The following is a 23,960-nucleotide window of genomic DNA, read 5'->3' as shown; positions in this document are numbered from 1 at the left end:
AGGGGTCAGGTCTTACTCGGAGGGGTCACGGGGTGGAGGTGAATGGGGCGAGAGAGCGGGTGATGGGGCCGACCCTTATTTTTGATGATGAGGTGAAGGGGTAGAGCGAAGGATCCCAGAGAAAGAGCCAGAAACATGACGTGTATCTACAACGAGACCGGAGAATTATATCATTATGTGCAGAATTATACTGATCCAGAGCCGGAATCACTGATCCTTCTGGGGAGTGTCTTCATACCAGTGCACAGGATAACATGTCTGCAGAATAGTGAGTGCAGCTCTGGAGTATAATACAGGATATAACTCAGGATCAGTACAGGATAAGTAATGTAATGTATGTACACAGTGACCTCACCAGCAGAATAGTGAGTACAGCTCTGGAGTATAATACAGGATATAACCCAGGATCAGTACAGGATAAGTAATGTAATGTATGTACACAGTGACCTTACCAGCAGAATATTGAGTACAGCTCTGGAGTATAATACAGGATATAACTCAGGATCAGTACAGGATAAGTAATGTAATGTATGTACACAGTGACCTCACCAGCAGAATAGTGAGTACAGCTCTGGAGTATAATACAGGATATAACTCAGGATCAGTACAGGATAAGTAATGTAATGTATATACACAGTGACCCCACCAGCAGAATAGTGAGTACAGCTCTAGAGTATAAAACAGGATATAACTCAGGATCAGTACAGGATAAGTAATGTAATGTATGTACACAGTGACCTCACCAGCAGAATAGTGAGTACAGCTCTGGGGTATAATACAGGATATAACTCAGGATCAGTACAGGATAAGTAATGTAATGTATATACACAGTGACCCCACCAGCAGAATAGTGAGTACAGCTCTGGAGTATAATACAGCCTATAACTCAGGATCAGTACAGGATAAGTAATGTAATATATGTACATAATGACCTCACCAGCAGAATAGTGAGTACAGCTCTGGAGTATAATACAGGATATTACTCAGGATCAGTACAGGATAAGTAATGTAATGTATGTACACAGTGACCCCACCAGCAGAATAGTGAGTACAGCTCTGGAGTATAATACAGGCTATAACTCAGGATCAGTACAGGATAAGTAATGTAATGTATGTACACAGTGACCTCACCAGCAGAATAGTGAGTACAGCTCTGGAGTATAATACAGGATATAACTCAGGATCAGTACAGGATAAGTAATGTAATGTATGTACACAGTGACCTCACCAGCAGAATAGTGAGTACAGCTCTGGAGTATAATATAGGATATAACTCAGGATCAGTACAGGATAAGTAATGTATGTACACAGTGATCTCACCAGCAGAATAGTGAGTACAGCTCTGGAGTATAATACAGGATATAACTCAGGATCAGTACAGGATAAGTAATGTAATGTATGTACACAGTGACCCCACCAGCAGAATAGTGAGTACAGCTCTGCAGTATAATATGTATATTATCAGGATCGGATTCCCACTTACCCAGAATGGGTTCCTCTGCAGGGGCCCGGTGAACAGCATGAAGAGCGGGTGTTGGAGAAGGGACAGGATTGAGGAGATGAAGGTGCCGATTCCCAGCAGAGCTCCATAATGGTGGCCGGGGAACCTAAAAGGACAGAAGAGATGTTGTGACGCCCGATTCCACCCTGACTTCTGATCATGTGACCTGTTATACTCACACGCAGAGATAAAGGGTGGAGCTGACCAAAAACATGGACGTTCTCATAACCACATGGAGGATAAAGCCAACAACCTCGGGGGTAAAGAGGAAGGCAACAAGTTAGGTCTCATTCTGTCGATCATTTACATGTAGTAACAGTCACAGCCAGCAGAGGCAGCGGCATCCAGTGTGCGTGGAATTGGTGCCACTCCATCTGCTGGCCAGGAGGTGGCACTGCACTCAAAAAGATCAAGCTTTAGAGCAGTGGTCTTCAACCTGCAGACCTCCTGATGTTGCAAAACTACAACTCCCAGCATGCCCGGACAGCCGTTGGCTGTCCGGGCATGCTGGGAGTTGTAGTTTTGCAACATCTGGAGGTCCGCAGGTTGAAGACCACTGCTCTAGAGTCTAGACCATTTACCTGGACCTGCAGGGAAGGTATAAGACAACTTATCCCAAATCCGACGATGACGAGACCCCTGAGGGCGTACACGGCCGACAGTCTCTTGATGCCGCATGCGCTTTTGTGGGAATTCCTGCAGAACACAATCTTGTCATTAGGCATCGTCCATACAACGTGGAGGTGACAGAACAGTGACCCTCCAGCTGTTGCAAAACTACAACTCCCAGCATGCATGTTGGGAGTTATATTTTTACAACAGCTGGAGGTCCATGGTCTGGAGACCACTGTCAGATAATATGGGAGAACCTTGTCGTGGTCTGGATCCTCATTATGGGTCTTTTTCGGATCCGATGGTTGTAGAGTAAGATAGAGATCAGCGGCGCAGCAAATAGGCCGAGCATCTGCAAAGCCCCGAACACCGAGGAGTAGATATCTAGGAAGATAGGACGCTGTTATATATAGAGACCACTGGATCACCAGGGACTAAGCACTATATATACCACTGGATCACCAGGGACTAAGCACTATATATACCACTGGATCACCAGGGACTAAGCACTATATATACCACTGGATCACCAGGGACTAAGCACTATATATACCACTGGATCACCAGGGACTTAGCACTTTATATACCACTGGATCACCAGGGACTAAGCACTATATATACCACTGGATCACCAGGGACTTAGCACTTTATATACCACTGGATCACCAGGGACTAAGCACTTTATATACCACTGGATCACCAGGGACTTAGCACTTTATATACCACTGGATCACCAGGGACTAAGCACTATATATACCACTGGATCACCAGGGACTTAGCACTTTATATACCACTGGATCACCAGGGTCTAAACACTATGTATACCACTGGATCACCAGGGGCTAAACAATTTATATACCACTGGATCACCAGGGACTAAGCACTATATATACCACTGGATAACCAGGGACTAAGCACTATATATACACCACTGGATCACTGGGGACTAAGCACTATATACCACTGGATCACCAGGGACTAAGCACTTTATATACCACTGGATCACCAGGGACTAAGCACTATATACCACTGGATCACCAGGGACTAAACAATTTATATACCACTGGATCACCAGGGACTAAGCACTACATATACCACTGGATAACCAGGGACTAAGCACTATATATACACCACTGGATCACTGGGGACTAAGCACTATACACCACTGGATCACCAGGGACTAAGCACTATATATACACCACTGGATCACCAGGGACTAAGCACTATATATACCACTGGATCACCAGGGACTAAACAATTTATATACCACTGGATTACCAGGGACTAAGTACTATGTATATACCACTGGATCACCAGGGACTGAGCACTATATATATATTTATATATACCACTGGCTCACCAGGGCCTGAGCACTATGTATATACCACTGGCTCACCAGGGCCTGAGCACTATGTATATACCACTGGCTCACCAGGGCCTGAGCACTATGTATATACCACTAGCTCACCAGGGCCTGAGCGCTCACCTGACTGACCCTCCTGATCCTCTGCCTGGATCTGAAGATGTGCGTTGATGGAGGAGACATAGAAGTAGACCCAGGTGAGCAGCGTGGAGTCTGACAGCAGGTGAAGGATGAACGTGGGGCTGGTCAGACTGTCCATCACAGGTGACGGGGCCAGAACTGGATAAAAGAGAAAAAGAACAGTCCTGAGAAGGTCCCTGCCTCCGCCTGATACGTTACAAGGTGAATAAAACCAAATAGGACCGAACATCAAAGGCCCAGATCCTAATGGCGTTACTTCTGGTGGACCTCATCCTTGGGTCAGGACCTGGTCGGCCATAGCTGGCGTCTTGGTCCCAGATGAAGTGTCCTGGCCCCGGCCTGAGGATGACCCATAAGGACTCTCACCATTTGGCCTCTTAAAGCTCAGCGTCCTTCTCTGGCTCAGAATTCTTTCTCGGTCCCTCAGAGATTCCTGGAACTTGAGTTTCAGAGATTTCTGGCACCAGTTTTCCTCCTGTGGTTTCTTCTTCTTCTTCATGGCCTCGTAGCAGTTCAGCCGCAGACTGACACTGAGGAAACACAAGAGGCTACAGCAGTGTTTCCCAACTAAGGTGCCTTCAGCTGTTGCAAAACTACAACTCCCAGCATGCCCGGACTCCCAGTTTCCCAACCAGGGTGCCTCCAGATGTTGCAAAAGTACAACTCCCAGCATGCCCAGACAGCCAAAGGCTGTCCGGGCATGCTGGGAGTTGTAGTTTTGCAACAGCTGGAGGCCCCCTGGTTGGGAAACACTGGGCTACAGCGTCTGCCCCAGTCACTACAACTCTCAACATCTACCGATACAATGAGTAGATGTGTCAGAACTACAGCTATGATGCAGACCCTTGGGCTACACTCACCGGAGCCCCATCTCCTTACCTGTATATATTGTCCTCCTCCTTCCCAGCAGGGTTCAGGCTCCAGCAGAGGGTGCTGTTCACCAACACCACACAGGACATGGCCCCGTATCCTAAAATTATGGGGACAATAGGGGCCCCCGAATAATAAATGACCTGAAGGAAGACAGGAACCAAAACGCTATTATTATTATTATACTGAATTCCCAAATGACTAACACTATTATATATACTAATAGGTCCCTAGGGACTAATAGAGTTCAGTGTAATGAAGAGGCAGGGAAGTGTAATGAAGAGGCAGGGGGTATATAATGTAGATGGGGGAATGTAATGAAGAGACAGAGAAGTGTGATGAAGAGGCAGGGGTATATAATGTAGATGGGGGAATGTAATGAAGAGACAGAGAAGTGTGATGAAGAGGCAGGGGTATATAATGTAGATGGGGGAATGTAATGAAGAGACAGAGAAGTGTGATGAAGAGGCAGGGGTATATAATGTAGATGGGGGAATGTAATGAAGAGACAGAGAAGTGTGATGAAGAGGCAGGGGTATATAATGTAGATGGGGAATGTAATGTAAAGACTAATGTAACGAAGATACGGGGTGTAATGTTGAGATGGGGAATGTAATGTAGAGGTAGGAGAGTGTAATAAAGAGATGGGGAGTGTAATGTAAAGACTAATGTAATGAAGAGACAGATAAGTGTGATGAAGAGACAGGGGGTATAATGTAGAGATAATAGAGTGTAATGAAGAGATGGGGAATGTAATTTAGAGACAGGAATGTAATTTAGAGACAGGAATGTAATGAAGAAACAGTGTAGTGAAAAGAAAAGGCAGTGTAATAAAGAGACAAAGGAGTGTAATGAAGAGACAGGAGTGTAATGAAGAGACGGGGGGTATAATGAAGAGACAGGGGTGTAATGAAGAGAAGGGGGTGTAATGAAGAGAAGGGGGTGTAATGAAGAGACAGGGGTGTAATGAAGAGAAGGGGGTGTAATGAAGAGAAGGGGGAGTAATGAAGAGACAGGGGTGTGTAATGAAGAGACGGGTGTGTAATGAAGAGAAGAGGGTGTAATGAAGAGAAGGGGGTGTAATGAAGAGACGGGAGTGTAATGAAGAGACGGGAGTGTAATGAAGAGACGGGTGTGTAATGAAGAGACGGGTGTGTAATGAAGAGACAGGGGGTGTAATGAAGAGATGGAGTGTAATGAAGAGAAGGAGTGTAATGAAGAGAAGGAGGTGTAATGAAGAGACCGAGGAGTGTAATGAAGAGAAGGAGGTGTAATGAAGAGAAGGGGGTGTAATGAAGAGACAGAGGAGTGTAATGAAGAGACAGAGGAGTGTAATGAAGAGGAGGGTGTAATGAAGAGACAGAGGAGTGAAATGAAGAGAAGGGGGGTGTAATGAAGAAACGGGGTGTAGTGAAGAGACAGGAGATTGTAATTAAAAGACAGGGGAGAAGAGAGAGGGGGCAGTACCGATGATCTGTCTGGAGCATGTTCCCCACATGTGCCCTCACATAACTACTGCCCCCAACACCTAATAGTTTGGTCAGAATGGCTTGGATGGGGGCAATACATCAAAATGACCAATCCTGCTGTTCTCAGTCTAGTGCTGTCTCCTCTCAAAGTCTTTTAACTGGACATAATGGGGGAGATTTATCAAAACCTGTCAAAGGAAAAGTTGCTGAGTTGCCCATAGCAACCAATCAGATCGTTTCTTTCATTTTGCAGAGGCCTTGTTAAAAATGAAAGTAGCGATCTGATTGGTTGCTATGGGCAACTGGGCCACTTTTCCTCTGGACAGGTTTTGATAAATCTTCCCCAATGTCTTTGAGTGCCTCACAGAGACATTTCTACCAGTCAGTGATCTCTCAGCAAGAGGTACACTACCCAAAAGTAGCCTCTGAGAACCTTTTTATAGCGCTATGGAAGAAGCACTTTTACGCCATCTTGTGGCAGGACCCAGTGTGTAACCATTACATATCTGCATGAGGAGTATTACAGCGATCCGACATTTCTATCCTGGGGGAGGTTTTTTTTGTCAATGATTGTATAAGTCACCTAGGACTGAGCTCTATATATACCAGTGAATTATTTGGGACTGAGTCCTATATATACCAGTTAATTATTTGGGGCTGAGCTCTATATATACCAGTGAATTATTTGGGGCTGAGCCCTATATATACCAGTGAATTATTTGGGGCTGAGCTCTATATATATCAGTGAATTATTTGGGGCTGAGCCCTATATATACCAGTGAATTATTTGGGACTGAGTCCTATATATACCAGTGAATTATTTGGGACTGAGCCCTATATATACCAGTGAATTATTTGGGGCTGAGCTCTATATATATCAGTGAATTATTTGGGGCTGAGCTCTATATATACCAGTTAATTATTTGGGGCTGAGTCCTATATATACCAGTGAATTATTTGGGACTGAGCCCTATATATACCAGTGAATTATTTGGGGCTGAGTCCTATATATACCAGTGAATTATATGGGACTGAGCACCTTATTTACCATTGAATTTGGGACTATTGAATTATTTGGGACTTAGCCCTGTATATATCCATAACTGGTGAGGGAACGCTGAATGCCCTTATAATGTTTTACCTTGATGATGGTGAAGATGGTCGCTGAGGCGGAGAAACTCGCAATGACCAGAGAGGGGAAGAGAGATCCAACGTTCTGCAGGATCTGCGGGAGCTGGAGGAGACAAGATAATATACACATAACCGCAGCTATAAACTAGCAACATGTCAATCTGTACTGTATCACACCAAATGCTTAGAGCAGTGTTTCCCAACCAGGGTGCCTCCAGCTGTTGCAAAACTACAACTCCCAGCATGCCCGGACAGCCTTTGGCTGTCCGGGTATGCTGGGAGTTGCAGTTTCACAACAGCTGGAGGCACACTGGTTGAGAAACACTGGCTTAGATACATAGGCTCCGCAGACAGTATCAAACATGATCAGCTTAGATACAGAAGCCTAGCAGATGTATGATACATGTAGAGACAGGTGTTCAGCTGACAGAAGCACACATCATAGGCTTAGATACAGCAGATCAGTAAACATTGTTACACAGGATAGACTTAGATACACTGGATCAGCAGTCTGTATCTCACAATAGGTTTATATACAGTGTCTCAGCAGGTTTTATCTCACAATAGGCTTAGATACAGTGGCTCAGCAGGTTGTATCTCACAATAGGCTTAGATACAGTGGCTCAGCAGGTTGTATCTTACAATAAGTTTAGATACAGTGGCTCAGCAGACCGTATCTCACAATAGGCTTAGATACAGTGGCTCAGCAGGTTGTATCTTACAATAGGTTTAGATACAGTGGCTCAGCAGACCGTATCTCACAATAGGCTTAGATACAGTCTGCCGAGCCACTGTATCTCACAATAGGCTTAGATACAGTGGCTCAGCACACATTGGTATATATCTTATGAAACTACAGTTTTGCAACAGCTGGAGGCGCACTGGTTGGGAAACACTGTCTTCTACTGTATCCTGCAGTCAGTGGGCTCTCTGTGAGGTCAGGGATCTTGGGTGTGATCCGGGATCTGTTGTGTAAACGCTCAGATTGTTTATAGGCGACACATGTGACGTCACAAACAGTTCACATAAAAACATAATAAATCGCTCACTGATAAGATGATTTGTATCCGCCATAAAGGTAAATCTCTCACAGTGATAAGATCCCGTCCTTACCAGGAGAGAAGAGAAGAGGACACAGCTTCCCCCGAGACCCTGAGCGATCAACGCAAAGGGCAAAAACAGGGACAGATCTGAGGGACGAGAGAAACGGCATATGTATAACGATAATACTATAATACTGCTCCTATATACAAGAATATAACTACTATAATACTGCTCCTATATACAAGAATATAACTGCTATAATACTGCTCCTATATACAACAAATATAACTACTATAATATACTGCCTCCTATATACAAGAATATAACTACTATAATACTGCTCCTATATACAAGAATATAACTACTATAATACTGCTCCTATATACAAGAATATAACTACTATAATACTGCCCCTATATACAAGAATATATCTACTATAATACTGCTCCTATATACAAGAATATAACTACTATAATACTGCTCCTATATACAAGAATATAACTACTATAATACTTCTCCTATATACAAGAATATAACTACTATAATACTGCTCCTATATACAAGAATATAACTACTATAATACTGCTCCTATATACAACAATATAACTACTATAATACTGTTTCCTATGTACAAGAATATAACTACTATAATACTGCTCCTATATACAAGAATATAACTACTATAATACTGCTCCTATATACAAGAATATAACTACTATAATACTGCCTCCTATATACAAGAATATAACTACTATAATACTGCTCCTATATACAAGAATATAACTGCTATAATACTGCCCCCTATATACAAGAATATAACTACTATAATACTGCCTCCTATATACAAGAATATAACTACTATAATACTGCTCCTATATACAAGAATATAACTACTATAATACTGCTCCTATATACAAGAATATAACTACTATAATACTGCCTCCTATATACAAGAATATAACTACTATAATACTGCTCCTATATACAAGAATATAACTACTATAATACTGCTCCTATATACAAGTATATAACTACTATAATACTGCTCCAAAATACAAGAATATACTATAATACTGCTCCTATATACAAGAATATAACTACTATAATACTGCCTCCTATATACAAGAATATAACTACTATAATACTGCTCCTATATACAAGAATATAACTACTATAATACTGCCCCTATATACAAGAATATAACTACTATAATACTGCCCCTATATACAAGAATATAACTACTATAATACTGTTTCCTATGTACAAGAATATAACTACTATAATACTGCTCCTATATACAAGAATATAACTACTATAATACTGCCTCCTATATACAAGAATATAACTACTATAATACTGCTCCTATATACAAGAATGTATCTACTATAATACTGCTCCTATATACAAGAATATAACTACTATAATACTGCTCCTATATACAAGAATATAACTACTATAATACTGTTCCTATATACAAGAATATAACTACTATAATACTGCTCCTATATACAAGAATATAACTACTATAATACTTCCCCTATATACAAGAATATAACTACTATAATACTGTTCCTATATACATGAATATAACTACTATAATACTGCTCCTATATACAAGAATATAACTACTATAATACTGTTCCTATATACAAGAATATAACTACTATAATACTGCTCCTATATACAAGAATATAACTACTATAATACAGCCTCCTATATACAAGAATATAACTACTATAATACTGCTCCTATATACAAGAATATAACTACTATAATCCTGCTCCTATATACAAGAATATAACTACTATAATACTGCTCCTATATACAAGAATATAACTACTATAATACTGCCCCTATATACAAGAATATAACTACAATAATACTGCTCCTATATACATGAATATAACTACTATAATACTGCTCCTATATACAAGAATATAACTACTATAATACTGTTCCTATATACAAGAATATAACTACTATAATACTGCTCCTATATACAAGAATATAACTACTATAATACTGCTCCTATATACAAGAATGTATCTACTATAATACTGCTCCTATATACAAGAATATAACTACTATAATACTGCTCCTATATACAAGAATATAACTACTATAATACTGTTCCTATATACATGAATATAACTACTATAATACTGCTCCTATATACAAGAATATAACTACTATAATACTGTTCCTATATACAAGAATATAACTACTATAATACTGCTCCTATATACAAGAATATAACTACTATAATACAGCCTCCTATATACAAGAATATAACTACTATAATACTGCTCCTATATACAAGAATATAACTACTATAATACTGCTCCTATATACAAGAATATAACTACTATAATACTGCTCCTATATACAAGAATATAACTACTATAATACTCCTATATACAAGAATATAACTACTATAATACTGTTCCTATATACAAGAATATAACTTCTATAATACTGCTCCTATATACAAGAATATAACTACTATAATACTGCTCTTATGTACAAGAATATAACTACTATAATACTGCTCCTATATACAAGAATATAACCATTATAATACTGCTCCTATATGCAAGAATATAACCACTATAATACTGCTCCTATATACAAGAATATAACTACTATAATACTGCCCCTATATACAAGAATATAACTACTATAATACTGCTCCTATATACAAGAATATAACTATTATAATACTGCTCCTTTATACAGGAATTTAACTACTATAATACTGCTCCTATATACAAGAATATAACTACTATAATACTGCTCCTATATACAAGAATATAACTACTATAATATTGCCTCCTATATACAAGAATATAACTACTATAATACTGCCACATATATACAAGAATATAACTACTATAATACTGCTCCTATATACGAGAATATAACTACTATAATACTGCTCCTATATACAAGAATATAACTACTATAATACTGCTCCTATATACAAGAATATAACTACTATAATACTGTCTCCTATATACAGGAATATAACTACTGTAATACTGCTCCTATATACAAGAATATAACTACTATACTACTGCCACATATATACAAGAATATAACTACTAAAATACTGCCCCTATATACAAGAATATAACTACGATAATACTGCTCCTATATACAAGAATATAACTACTATAATACTGTCTCCTATATACAGGAATATAACTACTGTAATACTGCTCCTATATACAAGAATATAACTACTATACTACTGCCACATATATACAAGAATATAACTACTAAAATACTGCCCCTATATACAAGAATATAACTACGATAATACTGCCCCTATATACAAGAATATAACTACGATAATACTGCCCCCTATGGATGTACTTACTTTGTGGGTTAGTAAAGCAGTACATCAGCATCAGGTAGGAGATGGACACCAGGGCTCTGTGGGGGGACAGGGTGAAGAGATGGTGGGTGATGACAGGCGGTAGACAATATTGCGGTTATTGTAAGTGACACAGAATGGGTTGTATATTTCTCACCCTCCAATCTGGCGCAGTGATCTGATGTGGGCATATCCTAAAAGCAGCTGCAGGGGCAGGAAGGCCCCCCAGGCGAAGAACGTCCCCACCGTGAAGGCCAAGTTCAGGTATCGCTCTTGAACTGTGCAGGAATCATGGGGTTCTCTTGGCTTGGACCCCAATATTATCCCAGGTAGGGATGAGACCACCTCTAAAAGAAGAGAAGAATCAGTGAGAAAACAGGCTGCACCATAGATTCCTGCGGGGGGAGCTGTATACTGGGGTCCTGCAGTGCTGTATACTGTGGTCCTGCAGTGCTGTATACCGGGGTCCTGCATTGTTGTATACCGGGGTCCTGCAGTGCTGTATACTGGGGTCCTGCAGTGCTGTATACGGTGGTCCTGCAGTGCTGAATACTGTGGTCCTGCAGTGCTGAATACTGGGGTCCTGCAGTGCTGTATACCGGGGTCCTGCAGTGATGTATACTGGGGTCCTGCAGTGCTGTATACTGGGGTCCTGCAGTGATGTATACTGGGGTCCTGCAGTGCTGTATACCGGGGTCCTGCAGTGCTGTATACCGGGGTCCTGCAGTGCTGTATACCGGGGTCCTGCAGTGCTGAATACCGGGGTCCTGCAGTGCTGTATACTGGGGTCCTGCAGTGCTGTATACCGGGGTCCTGCAGTGCTGTATACCGGGGTCCTGCAGTGATGTATACCGGGGTCCTGCAGTGATGTATACCGGTGTCCTGCAGTGCTGTATACCGGGGTCCTGCAGTGATGTATACCGGGGTCCTGCAGTGCTGTATACCTGGGTCCTGCAGTGCTGTATACCGGGGTCCTGCAGTGCTGTATACCGGGGTCCTGCAGTGATGTATACCGGGGTCCTGCAGTGATGTATACCGGGGTCCTGCAGTGCTGTATACCGGGGTCCTGCAGTGATGTATACCGGGGACCTGCAGTGATGTATACCGGTGTCCTGCAGTGCTGTATACCGGGGTCCTGCAGTGATGTATACCGGGGTCCTGCAGTGCTGTATACCGGGGTCCTGCAGTGCTGTATACCGGGGTCCTGCAGTGCTGTATACTGTGGTCCTGCAGTGCTGTATACCGGGGTCCTGCAGTGTTGTATACCGGGGTCCTGCAGTGCTGTATACCGGGGTCCTGCAGTGCTGTATACAGTGGTCCTGCAGTGCTGAATACTGTGGTCCTGCAGTGCTGAATACTGGGGTCCTGCAGTGCTGTATACCGGGGTCCTGCAGTGCTGTATACCGGGGTCCTGCAGTGCTGTATACTGGGGTCCTGCAGTGATGTATACTGGGGTCCTGCATTGCTGTATACTGGGGTCCTGCAGTGCTGTATACCGGGGTCCTGCAGTGCTGAATACCGGGGTCCTGCAGTGCTGAATACCGGGGTCCTGCAGTGCTGTATACCGGGGTCCTGCAGTGCTGTATACCGGGGTCCTGCAGTGCTGTATACCGGGGTCCTGCAGTGATGTATAACGGTGTCCTGCAGTGCTGTATACCGGGGTCCTGCAGTGCTGTATACCGGGGTCCTGCAGTGCTGTATACCGGGGTCCTGCAGTGATGTATACCGGGGTCCTGCAGTGCTGTATACCGGGGTCCTGCAGTGATGTATACCGGGGTCCTGCAGTGCTGTATACCGGGGTCCTGCAGTGCTGTATACCGGGGTCCTGCAGTGATGTATACCGGGGTCCTGCAGTGATGTATACCGGGGTCCTGCAGTGATGTATACCGGGGCCCTGCAGTGCTGTATACCGGGGCCCTGCAGTGCTGTATACCGGGGTCCTGCAGTGCTGTATACCGGGGTCCTGCAGTGATGTATACCGGGGTCCTGCAGTGATGTATACCGGGGTCCTGCAGTGATATATACCGGGGTCCTGCAGTGATGTATACCGGGGTCCTGCAGTGCTGTATACTGGGGCCCTGCCTTCGGCTGTCTGGGCATGCTGGGAGTTGTAGTTTTGCAACATCTGGAGGCACCCTGGTTGGGAAACACTGGATTGGATGTATATAACGTGATCATCCGTCTGTCTGTACTCACCAATCCATTCAGTATATTGCTATCCTGTGGCCTTGAAAAACTATAATTTCACATGGACATTAGTATTCATACCCTTTACTACGACATGTGACATTTGTGGTGTCCCGGTACAGAACGTGGTTTTGTACAGTCCTAAAGTCCCCTCAGGTAGAGTCCCTCAAGTCCACAGGGCTCTCCTGCAGGGTCCCCCTAGGTCATTATTATAATTTATAATGTACATTAATCATGTACATCTATTATAGGTATTGTACAGTGAATATAAACTATGTGTAAAGGTTATTAGTAGGGGTGTGAATCGCCAATAATTTGGCGATTCGATTTGAATCGCGATACCAGGGTGGCGATTCGATATATCGCGATATTCCCTATTAAAAGCTTGGGAAAACTTATTCTAGCTGAGAAAGAACAAGATCCCGCGAGAGTTGTCCTGTGAGTGCGTACGTTCTCCTTCCTGTTTGTTCTGAGTCTGTAGTCTCGCGGTAGCAGCCTGCGAGTGGGACAGAGCTGATAACAGGTACACTGCCAACTAGTGGTCAGGAGTTTAAGTGTTATAAAAAAAATAAGACAGACAAAAAGGACTGTGACTCAGTGAGTGAAATACAGTAAATGTTAATTATAATAATTTATTTAAAAAAAAATCGATTCTCAGAATTTTAAAATCGCTTCAGTATCGCGGAACAAAAAATCGCGATAATAGCGCGAATCGATTTTTTCTTACAACCCTAGTTATTAGTAAACTGTATAGGACCTTCCTAAGGTCATGTGATATGGTCATGTGATATGTGATCACCTGATCCCCAGAGTTCCAGAGACACAGGTAACCACAGGCAACCAGCGACCAATGGGCTTTAGTCCCGCCCCCTGATATATAAAGGGCTGTAGTCTCCACACTAGGTCTTTAGTTCATGGACAGTAAAGCACCAGTCCTGTACAAGTCCAGTCCAGCTAGTCCAAAGCCTACAAACCTGCAGCCACATCTAATCTGTAAGTCTTCTATGTCTACAAGTCTCTACTGTCCCTACCAAAGTCATTACAGTAGTACAGTGGCCTCCATCATCATTATTACTACTACAAGTCCAAGCCTGAAAGGTTCTCTGTGTCCCGGTCACCTCTGTGGAAGTTGGCTAATTGTAAAGACTGTTATACTGCCTTCTTCTGTAAAGTTCCATTGCATCAAAACATGTATTGGGGAAACCAGGCACTGCCCACCACCTGCCCAATACCATCCCTACAGTGATCATGGTGGGGACAGCATCATGTCTGGGGGAGACCAGGCACTGCCCACCACCTGCCCAATACCATCCCTACAGTGATCATGGTGGGGGCAGCATCATGTCTGGGGGAAACCAGGCACTGCCCACCACCTGCCCAATACCATCCCTACAGTGATCATGGTGGGGACAGCATCATGTCTGGGGGAGACCAGGCACTGCCCACCACCTGCCCAATACCATCCCTACAGTGATCATGGTGGGGGCAGCATCATGTCTGGAGGAAACCAGGTACTGCCCATCACCTGCCCAATACCATCTCTACAGTGATCATGGTGGGGGCAGCATCATGTCTGGAGGAAACCAGGTACTGCCCATCACCTGCCCAATACCATCCCTACAGTGATCATGGTGGGGGCAGCATCATGTCTGGAGGAAACCAGGTACTGCCCATCACCTGCCCAATACCATCCCTACAGTGATCATGGTGGGGGCATCATCATGTCTGGGGGAGACCAGGCACTGCCCACCACCTGCCCAATACCATACCTACAGTGATCATGGTGGGGGCAGCATCATGTCTGGAGGAAACCAGGTACTGCCCATCACCCGCCCAATACCATCCCTACAGTGATCATGGTGGGGGCAGCATCATGTCTGGAAGAAACCAGGCACTGCCCATCCCCTGCCCAATACCATCCCTACAGTGATCATGGTGGGGGCAGCATTGTCTGGAGGAGACCAGGTACTGCCCATCACCTGCCCAATACCATCCCTACAGTGATCATGGTGGTGGCAGCATCATGTCTGGAGGAAACCAGGCACTGCCCATCACCTGCCCAATACCATCCCTACAGTGATCATGGTGGGGGCAGCATCATGTCTAGAGGAAACCAGGTACTGCCCATCACCTGCCCAACACCATCTCTACAGTGATCATGGTGGGGGCAGCATCATGTCTGGAGGAAACCAGGTACTGCCAACCACCTGCCCAATACCATCCCTACAGTGATCATGGTGGGGGCAGCATCATGTCTGGGGGAGACCAGGCACTGCCCACCACCTGCCCAATACCATCCCTACAGTGATCATGGTGGGGGCAGCATCATGTCTGGGGAAGACCAGGCACTGCCCACTACCTGCCCAATACCATCCCTACAGTGATCATGGTGGGGGCAGCATCATGTCTGGGGGAGACCAGGCACTGCCCACCACCTGCCCAATACCATCCCTACAGTGATCATGGTGGGGGCAGCATCATGTCTGGAGGAAACCAGGTACTGCCCATCACCTGCCCAATACCATCCCTACAGTGATCATGGTGGGGGCAGCATCATGTCTGGAGGAAACCAGGCACTGCCCATCACCTTCCCAATACCATCCCTACAGTGATCATGGTGGGGGCAGCATCATGTCTGGGGGAAACCAGGCACTGCCCATCACCTGCCCAATACCATCCCTACAGTGATCATGGTGGGGGCAGCGTCATGTCTGGAGGAGACCAGGTACTGCCCATCACCTGCCCAATACCATCCCTACAGTGATCATGGTGGGGGCAGCATCATGTCTGGAAGAAACCAGGCACTGCCCATCCCCTGCCCAATACCATCCCTACAGTGATCATGGTGGGGGCAGCATCATGTCTGGAGGAGACCAGGCACTGCCCATCACCTGCCCAATACCATCCCTACAGTGATCATGGTGGTGGCAGCATCATGTCTGGAGGAAACCAGGCACTGCCCATCACCTGCCCAATACCATCCCTACAGTGATCATGGTGGGGGCAGCATCATGTCTAGAGGAAACCAGGTACTGCCCATCACCTGCCCAACACCATCTCTACAGTGATCATGGTGGGGGCAGCATCATGTCTGGGGGAAACCAGGCACTGCCCATTACCTACCAATACCATCCCTACAGTGATCATGGTGGGGGCAGCATCATGTCTGGAGGAAACCAGGCACTGCCCATCACCGGCCCAATACCATCCCTACAGTGATCATGGTGGGGGCAGCATCATGTCTGGAGGAAACCAGGCACTGCCCACCACCTGCCCAATACCATCCCTACAGTGATCATGGTGGGGGCAGCATCATGTCTGGAGGAAACCAGGCACTGCCCATCACCTGCCCAATACCATCCCTACAGTGATCATGGTGGGGACAGCATCATGTCTGGGGGAAACCAGACACTGCCCATCACCTGCCCAATACCATCCCTACAGTGATCATGGTGGGGGCAACATCATGTCTGGGTGAAAACAGGCACTGCCCATCACCTGCCCAATACCATCCCTACAGTGATCATGGTGGGGGCAGCATCATGTCTGGAGGAAACCAGGCACTGCCCATCACCTGCCCAATACCATCCCTACAGTGATCATGGTGGGGGCAGAATCATGTCTGGAGGAAACCAGGCACTGCCCATCACCGGCCCAATACCATCCCTACAGTGATCATGCTGGGGGCAGCATCATGTCTGGGGGAAACCAGGCACTGCCCATCACCGGCCCAATACCATCCCTACAGTGATCATGGTGGGGGCAGCATCATGTCTGGAGGAAACCAGGCACTGCCCACCACCTGCCCAATACCATCCCTACAGTGATCATGGTGGGGGCAGCATCATGTCTGGAGGAAACCAGGCACTGGCCATCACCTGCCCAATACCATCCCTACAGTGATCATGGTGGGGGCAACATCATGTCTGGGGGAAACCAGGCAATGCTCATCACCTGCCCAATACCATCCCTACAGTGATCATGGTGGGGGCAACATCATGTCTGGGGGAAACCAGGCACTGCCCATCACCTGCCCAATACCATCCCTACAGTGATCATGGTGGGGGCGGCATCATGTCTGGAGGAAACCAGGCACTGCCCATCACCTGCCCAATACCATCCCTACAGTGATCATGGTGGGGGCAGCATCATGTCTGGGGGAAACCAGGCACTGTCCATCACCTGCTCAATACCATCCCTACAGTGATCATGGTGGGGGCAGCATCATGTCTGCGGGAAACCAGGCACTGCCCATCACCTGCCCAATACCATCCCTACAGTGATCATGGTGGGGGCAGCATCATGTCTGGGGGAAACCAGGTACTGCCCATCACCTGCCCAATACCATCCCTACAGTGATCATGGTGGGGGCAGCATCATGTCTGGAGGAAACCAGGCACTGCCCATCACCTGCCCAATACCATCCCTACAGTGATCATAGTGGGGGCAGCATCATGTCTGGAGGAAACCAGGCACTGCCCATCACCTGCCCAATACCATCCCTACAGCGATCATGGTGGGAGCAGCATTATGTCTGGAGGAAACCTGGCACTGCCCATCACCTGCCCAATACCATCCCTACAGTGATCATGGTGGGGGCAGCATCATGTCTGGGGGAAACCAGGTACTGCCCATCACCTGCCCAATACCATCCCTACAGTGATCATGGTGGGGGCAGCATCATGTCTGGGGGAAACCAGGTACTGCCCATCACCTGCCCAATACCATCCCTACAGTGATCATGGTGGGGGTAGCATCTTGTCTGGAGGAAACCAGGCACTGCCCATCACCTGCCCAATACATCCCAACAGTGATCATGGTGGGGGCAGCATAATGTTTGGAGGAAACCAGGCACTGCCCATCACCTGCCCAATACCATCCCTACAGTGATCATGGTGGGGGCAGCATCATGTCTGGAGGAAACCAGGTACTGCCCATCACCTGCCCAATACCATCCCTACAGTGATCATGGTGGGGACAGCATCATGTCTGGGGGAAACCAGGTACTGCCCATCACCTGCCCAATACCATCCCTACAGTGATCATGGTGGGGGCAGCATCATGTCTGGAGGAAACCAGGCAGTGCCCATCACCTGCCCAATACCATCCCTACAGTGATCATGGTGGGGGCAGCATCATGTCTGGAGGAAACCAGGCACTCTACATCACCTGCCCAATACCATCCCTACAGTGATCATGGTGGGGCAGCATCATGTCTGGGGGAAACCAGGCACTGCCCATCACCTGCCCAATACCATCCCTACATTGATCATGGTGGGGGCAGCATCATGTCTGGAGGAAACCAGGCACTGCCCATCACCTGCCCAATACCATCCCTACAGTGATCATGGTGAGGGCAGCATCATGTCTGGGGGAAACCAGGCACTGCCCATCACCTGCCCAATACCATCCCTACAGTGATCATGGTGGGGGCAGCATCATGTCTGGGGGAAACCAGGTACTGCCCATCACCGGCCCAATACCATCCCTACAGTGATCATGGTGGGGGCAGCATCATTTCTGGGGGAAACCAGGCACTGCCCATCACCTGCCCAATACCATCCCTACAGTGATCATGGTGGGGGCAGCATCATGTCTGGAGGAAACCAGGCACTGCCCATTACCTACCAGGCACTGCCCATTACCTACCAATACCATCCCTACAGTGATCATGGTGGGGCAGCATCATGTCTGGGGGAACAGGGACTGATCAGGGTTGAGGGAAAGCTGTATGGAGAAAAGTACAGAGATATTCTTCATGTAAACTTGATCCAGCGCTCTGGGCCTCGGATTGGACTGAAGATTTAACTTACAATAAGACGATGGAGGATATTTAACAAAACCTGAGTAAAGCAGAGTGGTGCAGTTGCCCATAGCAACCAATCAGAGCACTGCTTTCATTTTGGACAGGCCTCTTTAAAAATGAAATAATTTATCCAATTGGTTTCTATGGGTAACTGCACCTCTCTCCTCTACACAGGTTATGATAAATCTCCCCCAATGACCCTAAGCACACGGCCGAGATAACACAGGAGCAGCTTAGGGAGAACTCTGTGACTGTCCTTGAGTGGCCCAGCCAGAGCCCGAACCCAATGGAACATCTCTGGAGAGACCTGAAAATGTCTTCCACCGATGGTCCCATCCAACCTGACAGAGCTGAGAGGATCTGCAGAGAAGAATGGCCGAAAATCCCCAAATCCAGGTGTGTAACCCTTGTGGTGCCTAAGAAGACTGGAGGCTGAGATCACTGCCAAATGGGGCTTCAACTATGTGCTGAGTAAAGGGTATGAATACTTATGTCACATGTTAAAGTAGAGGGTATGAATACTTATGTCACATGTTAAAGTAGAGGGTATGAATACTTAAGTCACTGCAGGATTATAGTTTTTCCTTTTCTATAAATCAGTAAAGATTTGTAACATTCTGTGATCACTTTTTCATTATGGGGGATTTGGGGCAGAATGATGGGGACACAAGGAGGGACAGAATGGAGACACAAGGAGGGACAGAATGGGGACACAAGGAGGGACAGAATGGGGACACAAGGAGGGATAGAATGGGGACACAAGGAGGGACACAATGGGGACACAAGGAGGGACAGGATGGGGACACAAGGAGGGACAGAATGGGGACACAAGGAGGGACAGAATGGGGACACAAGGAGGGACAGGATGGGGACACAAGGAGGGACAGGATGGAGACACAAGGAGGGACAGGATGGGGACACAAGGAGGGACAGGATGGGGACACAAGGAGGGACAGAATGGGGACACAAGGAGGGACAGAATGGGGACACAAGGAGGGACAGAATGGGGACACAAGGGGGGACAGAATGGGGACACAAGGGGGGACAGAATGGGGACACAAGGAGGGACAGAATGGGGACACAAGGGGGGACAGAATGGGGACACAAGGAGGGACAGAATGGGGACACAAGGAGGGATAGAATGGGGACACAAGGAGGGACACAATGGGGACACAAGGAGGGACAGGATGGGGACACAAGGAGGGACAGAATGGGGACACAAGGAGGGACAGAATGGGGACACAAGGAGGGACAGAATGGGGACACAAGGAGGGACAGGATGGAGACACAAGGAGGGACAGGATGGGGACACAAGGAGGGACAGGATGGGGACACAAGGAGGGACAGAATGGGGACACAAGGAGGGACAGAATGGGGACACAAGGAGGGACAGAATGGGGACACAAGGGGGGACAGAATGGGGACACAAGGGGGGACAGAATGGGGACACAAGGAGGGACAGAATGGGGACACAAGGGGGGACAGAATGGGGACACAAGGGGGGACAGGATGGGGACACAAGGAGGGACAGGATGGGGATACAAGGAGGGACAGAATGGGGACACAAGGAGGGACAGAATGGGGACACAAGGAGGGACAGGATGGGGATACAAGGAGGGACAGAATGGGGACACAAGGAGGGACAGGATGGGGACACAAGGAGGGACAGAATGGGGACACAAGGGGGGACAGAATGGGGACACAAGGGGGGACAGGATGGGGACACAAGGAGGGACAGGATGGGGATACAAGGAGGGACAGGGTGGAGACACAAGGAGGGACAGGATGGGGACACAAGGAGGGACAGGATGGGGACACAAGGAGGGACAGAATGGGGACACAAGGAGGGACAGAATGGGGACACAAGGAGGGACAGAATGGGGACACAAGGGGGGACAGAATGGGGACACAAGGGGGGACAGAATGGGGACACAAGGAGGGACAGAATGGGGACACAAGGGGGGACAGAATGGGGACACAAGGGGGGACAGAATGGGGATACAAGGGGGGACAGGATGGGGACACAAGGAGGGACAGGATGGGGATACAAGGAAGGACAGGATGGGGACACAAGGAGGGACAGGATGGGGACACAAGGAGGGACAGAATGGGGACACAAGGAGGGACAGAATGGGGACACAAGGAGGGACAGAATGGGGACACAAGGGGGGACAGAATGGGGATACAAGGGGGGACAGAATGGGGACACAAGGAGGGACAGAATGCAGATACAAGGGGGGACAGGATGGGGATACAAGGAGGGACAGAATGGGGATACAAGGGGGGACAGAATGCAGACACAAGGGGGGACAGAATGGGGATACAAGGGGGGACAGAATGGGGATACAAGGAGGGACAGAATGGGGACACAAGGAGGGACAGAATGGGGATACAAGGAGGGACAGAATGGGGACACAAGGAGGGACAGAATGGGGACACAAGGAGGGACAGAATGGGGACAAAAGGAGGGACAGAAGGGGGATACAAGGAGGGACAGAAGGGGGATAAAAGGAGGGACAGAATGCAGATACAAGGGGGGACAGAATGGGGATACAAGGAGGGACAGAATGGGGACACAAGGAGGGACCAAATGGGGATACAAGGAGGGACAGAATGGGGATAAAAGGAGGGACAGAATGGGGACACAAGGAGGGACCGAATGGGGATACAAGGAGGGACAGAATGGGGATAAAAGGAGGGACAGAATGGGGATAAAAGGAGGGACAGAACAAAATGTGAGGGAAGTGACCAGGTATCAAGATTTTACCAATATAATGTCTATACCAGTGGTCTCAAACTGTGGCCCTCCAGATGATTTAGAACTTCAACTCCCAGCATGCCCGAACAGCAGTTGGCTGTCCAGGCTTGCTGGGAGTTGGAGTTCTAAAACATCTGAAGGGCCACAGTTTGAGACCACTGGTCTATACACTTTATCACAGTCACTCACCCATACGCCGAGCTTCAAGGGCGCTATCATTACTCCCCGCTTCTGACTGCTCCAGTCCTATGAGACACCATAAGAAAAGAGACATTTGTATGACCGGAGAACAGCAGAGAGTGAAGCCAAAGGAGACCCCACCGGATACAGACCTGAGTGACAATCCAGAGACAGCACCCCCACATCCATCAGGATGGGGCTCAGGGAACTCCAGCCAAGAAGACACCCCGAAAATAAGAGCGTTTCCACCAGGGCTGAGCTCAGCACCCACATTCTAAGGATTCTCCCCATGTTTGAGCAGCAGTGCCGATCGGAGGAGTGCAGGGTATCACGATATGGACTTCAGAGATGGGTTATATGTAGATTATTGCAGGCAGTATATACTATATTAGAGGTCTCCGGTGATGTCTGACATGCAGTGTATTGCAGGGTTCCTGGACATGATAAGTCTTCTCCAAGGATGTCTCATAAACAGTATATAAGAAGTCTTCTCCAGGGATGTCTCATATACCATATATAAGAAGTCTTCTCCAGGGATGTCTCATATACAGCATATAAGAAGTCTTCTCCAGAGATGTCTCATATACAGTATATAAGAAGTCTTCCCCAGGGATGTCTCATATACAGTATATAAGAAGTCTTCTCCAGGGATGTCTCATATACAGTATATAAGAAGCCTTCTCCAGGGATGTCTCATATACCGTATATAAGAAGTCTTCCCCAGGGATGTCTCATATACAGTATATAAGAAATCTTCTCCAGGGATGTCTCATATACAGTATATAAGAAGTCTTCTCCAGAGATGTCTCATATACAGTATATAAGAAGTCTTCTCCAGGGATGTCTCATATACCGTATATAAGAAGCCTTCTCCAGGGATGTCTCATATACCGTATATAAGAAGTCTTCCCCAGGGATGTCTCATATACAGTATATAAGAAATCTTCTCCAGAGATGTCTCATATACAGTATATAAGAAGTCTTCTCCAGAGATGTCTCATATACAGTATATAAGAAGTCTTCTCCAGGGATGTCTCATATACCGTATATAAGAAGTCTTCCCCAGGGATGTCTCATATACAGTATATAAGAAGTCTTCTCCAGGGATGTCTCATATACAGTATATAAGAAGCATTCTCCAGGGATGTCTCATATACAGTATATAAGAAGTCTTCTCCAGGGATGTCTCATATACAGTATATAAGAAATCTTCTCCAGGGATGTCTCATCCAGCGTGTAGCAGGCAGTATATAAGCATTCTTCTTCTCTGAGGTCTTCTGTGTTGAGGATTTTCTGTCTATTACAAGGATCAATGCTCCGGTCTCCTTGAGTATTGTGCATTATATGTTCACATAACCTTGTGTTTACAGATGACACAGCTGCAATCTGGACCCACAACTCCAAAAAAAGCCAATCATGGCCGACCGGAGGGAGTGACGGAGTGTATACAATACAGGAGCACCATAAACATACACAGAGCCGCACAATTGCCCCTCTATAGGCCCAATATCACAGCAAGGTG

At 46.4% G+C, this 23,960-nt stretch overlaps 1 protein-coding gene across 1 annotated transcript; it reads right to left on the bottom strand.

Moving 5' to 3' along the window:
* Positions 1-5: 5 nt before the first annotated feature.
* Positions 6-23,015, bottom strand: LOC130283795 (large neutral amino acids transporter small subunit 4-like). Its single transcript, XM_056533278.1, has 14 exons — positions 22,591-23,015; positions 22,448-22,504; positions 11,665-11,854; positions 11,511-11,566; positions 8,201-8,277; positions 7,098-7,190; positions 4,497-4,630; positions 3,984-4,147; positions 3,600-3,755; positions 2,371-2,497; positions 2,083-2,197; positions 1,681-1,754; positions 1,484-1,607; positions 6-146 (listed from the first exon to the last, which is right to left on the bottom strand). The coding sequence occupies exons 1-14, from the start codon at positions 22,727-22,729 to the stop codon at positions 6-8; spliced, it is 1,647 nt and encodes a 548-aa protein (XP_056389253.1). The 5' UTR covers positions 22,730-23,015.
* Positions 23,016-23,960: the final 945 nt, after the last annotated feature.

Source organism: Hyla sarda, chromosome 8 (assembly GCF_029499605.1).
Source record: "Hyla sarda isolate aHylSar1 chromosome 8, aHylSar1.hap1, whole genome shotgun sequence".
Lineage (NCBI taxonomy): Eukaryota > Metazoa > Chordata > Amphibia > Anura > Hylidae > Hyla > Hyla sarda.
Note: the sequence above shows the minus strand (reverse complement) of the source record. Positions and strands in the feature narration are given on the sequence as shown.